This window comes from Microcaecilia unicolor, chromosome 8 (assembly GCF_901765095.1).
Source record: "Microcaecilia unicolor chromosome 8, aMicUni1.1, whole genome shotgun sequence".
NCBI classification, from domain to species: domain Eukaryota; kingdom Metazoa; phylum Chordata; class Amphibia; order Gymnophiona; family Siphonopidae; genus Microcaecilia; species Microcaecilia unicolor.
Genome location: NC_044038.1, coordinates 163,695,195 through 163,704,666, shown reverse-complemented (window position 1 = coordinate 163,704,666; position 9,472 = coordinate 163,695,195). Strand labels below are relative to the sequence as shown.

Below are 9,472 nucleotides of genomic sequence, written 5' to 3'. Positions count from 1 at the left end.
ATCAAATATTTTCACTGGCAGTTCCTCTTAAAATATGGATAGTACAATCAAGGACAGCTAATAAAGTGTTGGATAGCTCTCATCATCATCAGCCCTTTCAAGCATCTCAACTCTTCCCAAGTACACCCAGGCCAGCAGCAAGAGTAATTGATAGGAACAGTGACCAATGAAAAGCAAATGCAAAAAAAAAAAAATCTTTGATCGATGTCCAACTTCACCAATAGAAAGTAAGATGAATATGTACTCATCCAATCGCAGTTTAACTTTCTCTCTGTAAGCATGGTAGCCTGTGGGTTCCAAATCTAGTTCGAATGTTTGACAATAACCCAGACCAACGGAAAGTTTCTATGTGGCGGGCACTGGCCTGAGCTATACTCACTCTCTCCAATAGCAAAGTGGACTCAAGACGGGCTAGCCAATTGAAACGTGGCTGTGGATTTAGTGGGTGGGCTTATCCCGCAGAAGGTGAAGGCCGAGCATCGATTCGCCCGTGCAGGAGAAGCGAGAAAGAAAATGGCGGCCGTGGCTGCGGAGGCTGCAGCGACTACGGCTTCGGGCGACGGTGGGGAGGCCGAGCCGGAGCCCGAACCGATACCCGGGAGGGAGGCCGGCGCTATCCATCTGGTGCCCTGCAGCGCTCCTGCCGTCGCCTCCTCCGAGCCGTTAGTTGCAAAGGCCGAGGAGTTGCCGCCGCAACGGCAGCAGCAGCTGAGAGCCGCTCCGGTGGGTACGAGAGCTCCGGAGCTCAGCCGGTCGGGGGAGCGCGAGAGCCCGCAGGCCGACGTCCCGGAGGCAGCGGAGCGGAGTGAGTCGGAGCGCCCGGACCCCGCGAGAGGAAGCGGGGCTGGGGAGAGGGAGGCGGCGGCTCGCGAGGGTGTGTCGGCACAAGGTCTCGGGAAGTGCGGGCAGCGAGCGCGGACGTCGAGCGCCTCGAAGGACGAGGAGCCGCTGCAGCCTCCAGAGCCCCGTTCACCGGCGGTGGATTCCGAGGCCGATCCTGCCCCCGAGCCGTGCAGGGTGTGCGAGCCGCCTGAGCTTGCCTGTGCCCCGGAGCCCGAGCCCAGCAGCACCGGCCGGGGCCAGGAGCCCGATGCCTCGATAGGCAGCACCTTCCCCCGGGGAGCGGATCCTCTCTGCAGTCATGCGCCCGAGCCTCTACGTATGGAAGAGCCGTCCGCAGCCGCAGAGCCCCCCGTGCCGGACCTGCCGCCCCAGGAGTCGGCGGCCGAGGTTCAGCCGCCCCAGGCTGGGACCGTGGCGGAACTGATCCCGGGCTCGGCGGTCTGGGTCACTCTGGATCACATCATAGAGGACGCACTAGTGGTTTCTTTCCAGCTCGGAGAGAGAATTTTCTCGGGGGTTCTCATGGACCTGTCCAAAAGGTGAGGTTGAACTGGACTCTTAAGAGGCACAAGGTGATTTGGGGTGTCGGGAAGGGACGAGGATGCTTATTTGGAGCTGGAATGCAAAGAGCAAACGGCAATATTGAGTTCTAGGTATTTGGGGTATAGATTAGATGCTTTTGTGGGACACGGTGAGTCCTGACCTGTAAAGCCTAATGGACACCTTAAAGGAGGGCCTAGTAGGAAGCAGAGAGTTTCTGGGGGGGGGGGGGAGGTTTTGTTTTTTTTTTAAATGGGGTCTAGGAAGCAGGGAGCAAGGCTCAGGGTTGTACCTCGAGGTCAGGGGCAACCAAATAAACTACTTGCAAATAAGGATAAAGGAAAACTAGGTCAATGCATTACTAGGCGTGGGGTCATTTAAGGATGAGCTTGTATACTAATACATGCTGCATTTCTTAAACTCAAGTGCTTGATCTGTTATTGTAGTATTTAAAATTAATGTTAATTCTGCATATAGCACTTCTACTTCGACAGGATTATTAGCAGTTTTGTATTTGGAAATGGCAAGGGGCCCTTTTACTAAAGGGTTGCCGCATGGCAAATGAGAACTACTGCAGGCCTAATGCAGCCTCTAGTGGCATTTCCTGCGCTACTGGTTACTGCCGGGTTAGCGCGGGAACCCTTACTCCCACCTCAGTGGGCGGCAGTAAGTACTCCCCCTGAAATGGCTGCAAGGTAAGTGCAAACTTACCTTATGGCTGTTTCTTTTTTTTTTTTTTTTGTCTTTTTTTACCCACTGCGGTAAAAAGGGCCTCAACGCACTGCAAAAATGGCCGCTGCTACTAGTGCAGGGCCCCCTTGACTGCAACTTAATAAAAGGGCTCCTAAGTTAGGTACTGTAGTTCACTCCCCCTACCCCCCCCCCCCCCCCCCCAATTCCAAATATCTAAAGCCACTATTAGGTTTTTGAGTTAGGAATGTGTAAAGTAGGGTTGTCCAGACCTACGGTTAGTGGGTGCTTTTGATCTGGTCTGTACAACCACCTCACTGCAACTTTTAATTCAGCCTCCTGTGACTTCCAGAGGCCCTATGAGACAGTTGTTCAGCACAGTGGAGTGTATCTATTCTAGTTATTTTTAAAGTGTTTTATAAAAAATGTAAACCGCATACTCGCTATATGGTAGTTTTAGTATATACTAAAAGCATATTCCATGATTCTGAAATACACCAAATCAGTGGTTTCACTTTTTTTTTTTTCATAGGGGTCGCTGTGTTGGCATAAACAAAACAAAACATCAGTGTGAGAATAAAGATCATTGGTGGAGAATGTGGATGGCACAGTGGGCTGCGGGTGGGGCAGTGTTCTTAATGACCCTGTTGTTTTGAGTGGTTCCCCTTCCATTATGGTTGGCCTGGCTGCTCAATCACACTTGGAATAATTTATGTAAATAGAATAAGGTCTATTCCTTCACACACTTTAATTTTTCCTAAGCCCACCTGGCCCCACGTATATTGTGATAGTATATTACTGTCTCCCTGTTTCCCAGCACACTGTCCTCCACCTATATTCCATCTGGTCCCAGTCCCCATCCAGTGCCCACTAGTCAGCCTTCACCATCCTTTTTCCACTTTTAGCCCCTTCAAGCTGATGGCCCCTCCCCATTTTTAAAAGTTGGCCTATATTTGATCCACACATTTGTAGGTAATGCTGTCTTTGGAACAATTCTGTTTTCTTCTAGCATTATGTGGTTCTCAGCAAGTTTGAAGTGCTTGGTATCCAATCTCCCATGCTGCTGTTAGTCTTATAAGAGGGAAAAGAGTTTGGGCAATACAGAGTTTGAATGGTGGAAGTAAAAACAAACAAACAAAACTGATACAGATGTAGTGTCAGTATCAAGACTGGGCAGCTGGGGTAGGTATAGTGAAAGAGCTATATTTAGGACTTGGCAATGAAGAATACGAATTTATGGGGTTTCTGACTCTGTTCTGGCTGTCTGTGAATTTGGATTTAATTACTTGCATTTCCAAATCTGAGGTCAAGGTAAGTTCAGTAGGTATTTTCCTACCCTAGAACATTAGCAGTTACTTCACCGTCCTTGGTTGCAAGAAAGGGTCAGTGAAAGAAGCAGCATTTGAACTCCGATTGTCAGCCAGTAGGCTGCTTCTCTTTGTGCTAAATACTCACCTTGAGCTAATAATTTCCCTTCCCTCTCCACTATTCAAGTCACCTAATTTAAGACAGTTTTTCAGAAGGCTTTTTTTTTGTTAGCATATTCAAATCTTGTATATTTAAAAAAAAAAAAAAAGGCTTTAATTCTTGGTGAAAACTGAATAAACTGTATGAATTTTTAACCTCTCCTACCTTCTTTATTGTGAAATTCTTTTTCCACATGACCCCTCTCCTTTTTGAATATATGAATTGCTTCTTAATTTAACAGACTAAGGTCTAGAAGCTAATTTCAGGCATATTGCATTGCTTTAAAATTTTTGCAGACCAAGTACACGGGAATCGGTTGGGAAAATAGTGATCAACTCTGATGTACAATATACTGTTTGGTAAGGCATCTGCAGCAGAAGGGGGCTGATGCATAAAGCTACCGTGGGCAGAAGCACAGGTCTTGCACACCATTTACTGGTTGAGTTGTGCAGAAAGGGTTTTAACACTACAGTTTTGCATGGTAGACATTGGTGCATAGCTTTGCATTGCTATGGTGTAACTAATGGCCTCCTTTCCACATATTTTAATATGCGTGTGCTGATGTCTGCCAGGTAGGCAAAATGTTAGAAATTTGCCAGGTCTGAAGTGGCTTAGAAAGGTAATAAGAGGCGCCTCCCTCCCCCCTCAACTGGAACCCCCCCCCCCCCCAAAAAAAAAAAAATATGGTCTTTTTTTAAATGTCCCCATTCCTGTTGGTGCATGAGCCAATCACTTCTCACACATTGACAGAAAGGGACACGTTTCTAAATGAGTTACGTTGAATACTGCATCCTGCAGGTTTTTTTTTTCTTTTTTGCGGAAAGCTTGCGTCAGTAACCATGCTTTCTGCGGCTTTAACCCAGGCTGTCTGCATCAACTCTTTAGGAAGCTGAACTTGACATTGCTCTATTGGCTTGTGGAACTAGCTCTTCTGAGTCAGCAGATGGTTGGAGGAAAGAGATAAGCAGAGTGAGAAGAGATGCCCATTATCATACTTAGACACTGCAGAAACATCACTTAAATATTTACTTCACTCTCTGTACACACGAGTTCCTTTTTATCCTCGCCTGCTAAGCAGAAGCCTCCCATAGCCACTCATGTTCACATTGAGCCCATGTTTTAAAATGGTTCTTTATGGTAGGACCCAGAAATCTTGACAGCTGTAACATTCACTTGGTGAAGTGAGGGAAGGGCTGATTGCAGTAGGGATGCACTATCATTTAGTACACATTAAATTGTTTTAACATGCATTAATTGGTTTTAGTACATGTTAAAACAATACACAAAAAAAGTGAAAATCTAAAAATGTTCTGTTTGCCATTGTAGCATTCCAGTATTGCAGGGCTTGACAAATCCCAGGTGCCAGGTCACCATGGTGCCTGGAAATTGCACCTTGGCAGCTGGGATTTCATACCCCCTGATTATTTTAAGCAGCTTTAAATATGTAAGAAACGACATTGCTCCTAAAAGTCACTTTATGCTGTTAGGTAAATTTGAGCTGTGTGGGACCAGAGCTTCTGGTTGTTCTTGTGGTTTCAGATCTCAAACTCAGGATCCATGAGACCAGCTGACTGTCCTTCACTGTGTGACTTTAGGAGAACTGTGGTGTCTTCTGTGCTGATAGAAGCAGCAGAAGACAGCTGAGGGGGTCTTTTACTAAAGATTAGCTTGTGTTATCTGCAGCAAGGCCAATAGGAATAAAATGGGACCTGCTGCAGATAACTCAAGCTAACCTTTAGTAAAAGACCCCTTTAGTGAGAAAATAGGTGGCAGGGTGCACCAATCCTGTTGGTTACTTGGTTGATTATCTTGGGGGGGGGGGGGGGGGGTTGATGTGAAAGAGAGAGACTGGTTGGGACCTAGGCCATGGTGATAGGTAAAGCAAAGAGGAATTGCTTCACATATTAAGGGGATGCCATAATCCAGTTGACAACACACCTTGTAAACAGAGGCCGCTGGCCTCTGCCAGCAATATGAAGTGGCGCATTAAGGGGCTGATTTACTAAACTTTTTTTCCCCTCATAGACATAGAATGGGAAGAGTCTTAGTGAATCAGTTTCTAAGAGTTGTGGCAGACCTTGTGATGGATTACTACCTCCCGCCCAATCCTTAAACTTCAGTAGGCACAATGTTGGGGGGGAGAGAGCGCCGCAGCAAAAGAGGTTTCTGCTGCTGTCTCCTAGATCGTGATGAAATTTGTTGAGGCCTACATCACTATGGGCGCCATTTATAAAGCTGCGGTAGTGATTACCGTGTGCCAAATGCAACGAGGCCCATAGGAATTGAAAGGGTTTTGGCGCATTTGGCGTGCCGCTAATCACTAGCGTGACTTTGTAAAATAGGAGCCCTATATCTCTTAAATGGGAACAAGGGAACATAAAATTTAAAAAATCACACATAGTCTAGTTCCTTGTAAATATTACTCCAAGGCTCAAAAAATAATAAAAGATCACATGAATATTATATAATGGAGGAACAAGCCTCAGTAACTATAATAGAGCTGATATATTCATGCTATATTCATCACAGGTAGAAAAAAAAAAAACCCTGCATTCATATATTCTTATTTTGACTCTTTAAATGACTCACTTCCAGTTCATTAAATTTTCAAACTCGGATATTGTGCAAAAAATTAATATCTCAGAAAAGGAAAACTTCTCTAGCTTCCAGCCTTCAATTCATCTGGTACAACGCTCGCTGCCTCAGGGTGTGTATGTATGAACCTGAATTCTCAACCAGTCTTCATTACTATATGCCTTAACCTGACAGTTTTGGGATCTGTAGTCTGATAGAGATGTAAGTTGGAGATATGCATATGTATATAAAATGATTTGTATGCCCTTAAAGTTTGGCGTATAGCTTTAAGGAGGGAATACAATAATTAATGCAAGGGAACAGCTCAGAATAGGATGAGGTGGTATAATAAAGATGCGCATGGAAAAATGTTTTTTTTGTCCTTTTTTCCATTTTTGTTTCATTTTGCAGATTATTTTTTCTAGCTTTGTCTCTCATTGGGGAATTTCCATTTAGGTTTATGAAACTCAGAGGCAGATTGGGGTAAACTGGCATGGAGAGTGGCATGAACACTGTGGCACAGTGATATGGGGAAAGTTGCCAGAGAAGACCCCTTGGCACCAACAAAATTGCTACTTTACCTCCTACTCCTAGAGCAGCTGAAAGCAATGTACAGATCATATCCCATTAGAAAAAAAAGTATGTAATAGGAGACTTAACTGTACAAATAAATCAAGGGAACTTAAATGATCCTTTTATTGAAACAACAGACAAACCAGGGGCATAATTTAAAAGGGAAAATACATTTCCCAACGTCATAAAAGAAAAAGTTTTGCTCAGAATCCAATTTATAGAGTCTTGCCAGTACTGGTAAATATGGCAAAATACAAAATCGGAATGTAAACTGGTATAGTGGAAATATCTAATGAATAGTGAAAAACATCAATCTATTCTAAGCCAGTCAATACAACTCCATATGGGGTGAAGAACTTTTGTTCACGAAAGAGAACCAGGACTTGGGTGCGATCATATGTGGTGATCTTAAGGTGGAAAAGGCGACGGTGAAAGCTAGAAGGATGCTTGGGTGCATAGGGAGAGGAGTGGCCAGTAGGAAAAAGGAGGTGATGATTCCTCTGTATAAGACTCTGCTGAGAACTCATTTAGAATATTGTGATTACCAGTGCTGGCAAGATTCTGTAATTTGGATTCTTTTTATTTTTTTTTTATTTATAACCATTTAAATTTTTACAAGTGATAAAACAACTTGCCAGAAATACAGACAAAGTAATATATAGGAATTATTTGTCAGGTAATTCTATTCTCTTCCTTAGACCACTAAATAGGGAGAGTGAAACAAGATAAGGAGATCAATTAAACAGTAAACAGAAAAAAAAAGTGGTATTAACCTGATTATCCCCAGATATTACTCATCTAATTCATTATTCCACATTGATCATCTGGTTAGCTTCAAGGCCAATACGGTGTATAGTCAAATCATTTCATTGAAAACGTACTTATTGTTCAATATTAGAAATAATACACCTGATTACATTCTTTCTTTTAAAAACCAGAAGTTATTTAACAATACATATACTTAAGTCTCTAATTCAAATCCCACTGATTAAAGTAGTCCCAGTTTTCACAGGCTTCACTCCTTTTAAAGTAATAATTGAGGAAATATTTCTGAGGAAAACTTTAGGAGTCATAACCGGAACTCTGGGAAAAATAATAATGTCGATATTAATCATCTATAATAATATTCATTTTATTATTCAAAGTTTCTGGTCTATTATATCATTTTCAAAATCATAACCACTTCTTGCTCATGTAGAATCATTTGTTATATCAATTTTTCACTCTCAAAGGGTTCAGTTAAATTGTCCATGTTACTCTCTATGTAATTTGAATTCTGAGCAAAATTCCTTCGATAAAGGTGAGCCAGTTGTCATGGGATAGGAGGCAATGTCCTTCTGTGGATAAAGAATTGGTTATTGAACAGAAAAGAGGGTGGGATTAAATGGTCATTTTCCTCAATGGAAGAGTGTGAATAGTGGAGTGCTGCAGGGATCTGTATTGGGACCGATGCTATTTAACATGTTTATAAATGATCTGGAATGAGGTGATTAAATTTGCAGATGGCACAAAACTATTCAAAGTTGTCAAAGCATTCGGATTGTGAAAAATTGCAGGAAGACCTTAGGAAACCGGAAGACTGGGCATCCAAATGGCAGATGAAATTTAATGTAGACAAATGCAAAGTGATGCACATTAGGAAGAATAATCCGAATCCTAGTTATCTGATATTAGACTTCACTTTAGGAGTCGGCATTCAAGAAAAAAACGTAGGTGTCATTATAGACAATACGCTGAAATTTTCTGCCCAATGTCCGGTGGCGGCCAAAAAAGTAAACAGGATGCTAGGAATTATTAGGAGAGGTAGGCAAAATAAGACCAAAAAGATTATAATGCCTCTATATCTTTCCATGGTGCAACCTCACCTCACTGTATTCAATTCTGGTCACCGTATCTCAAAAAAGATATAGTAGAATTAGATAAGGTTCAATTCTGGTCATTGTATCTTAAAAAAACATATAGTGGAATTACAAAAAGTTCAAAGAAGAGCAACCAAAATAATAGAAGGGATGGAATTGCTTCTATGTGAGGAAAGGCTAAAGAGGTTAGGGCTCTTCAGCTTGGAAAAGAGACGGCTGAGGGGGGATATGACAGATCTACAAAATCCTGAGTGGAGGAGAATAGATGTTTCACTTATTCAAAAAGTAAACTCGGGACACTCAATGAAATTGCATGGAAATACTTTTAAAACAGGTAGGAGGAAATATTTTTTTACTCAAAAAATAGTTAAGCTCTGGAACTCGCTGCCAGAGGATGTGGTAACACCGGTTAATCTGGGTTTAAAAAAAGTTTTGACAAGTTCCTGGAGGAAAAGCCCATAGTCTGTTGTTGAGATGGTCATGGGAAAAGCCACTGCTTACCCTGAGATTAGTAGCATGGAATGGTGCTACTGATTTGGTTTCTATGGGGTGCTTGTGACTTGGATTTGCCACTTCTGGAAGCAGGATACTAGGCTAGATGGAGCTTTGGTGTGACTCAGTATGGCTGTTCTTCTGGAGACCGCACCATCAAAAAGATACAAACAGGATGGATTTGGTTTATAGGGTCAGTAAAATGGTCAGTAGTCTTCGTCACAAAGCGTATGGGGATAGACATAAAATCTCAATATGTATACTTTGAAAGAAAGGTGCGAGAGGAGAGAGACGCACAGGATGTTTTTTTTTTTTTTTTTCAATTTAAGGAAGCTCTGGAACAGCATAGGATGAAGGTGAAAAGAGAGACTTGGAAGTAACCCAAGGAAATATTTCTTCACGAAAAGGGTGGTGAATTAATGGAATGATCTCTT

The 9,472-nt window shown here is 42.8% G+C and overlaps 1 protein-coding gene across 5 annotated transcripts in view; it reads left to right on the top strand.

The window, feature by feature from the left end:
* Positions 1-463: 463 nt before the first annotated feature.
* PWWP2A (PWWP domain containing 2A) overlaps positions 464-9,472 on the top strand; it is a 70,504-nt gene continuing 61,495 nt past the window's right edge. For all 5 annotated transcript variants that reach the window (XM_030211498.1, XM_030211495.1, XM_030211497.1 and 2 more), the window contains exon 1: positions 464-1,382. In XM_030211498.1, the coding sequence (XP_030067358.1) occupies positions 514-1,382 (869 nt within the window). In that variant the 5' untranslated portion in view covers positions 464-513. The remainder of the gene's footprint in view (positions 1,383-9,472) is intronic.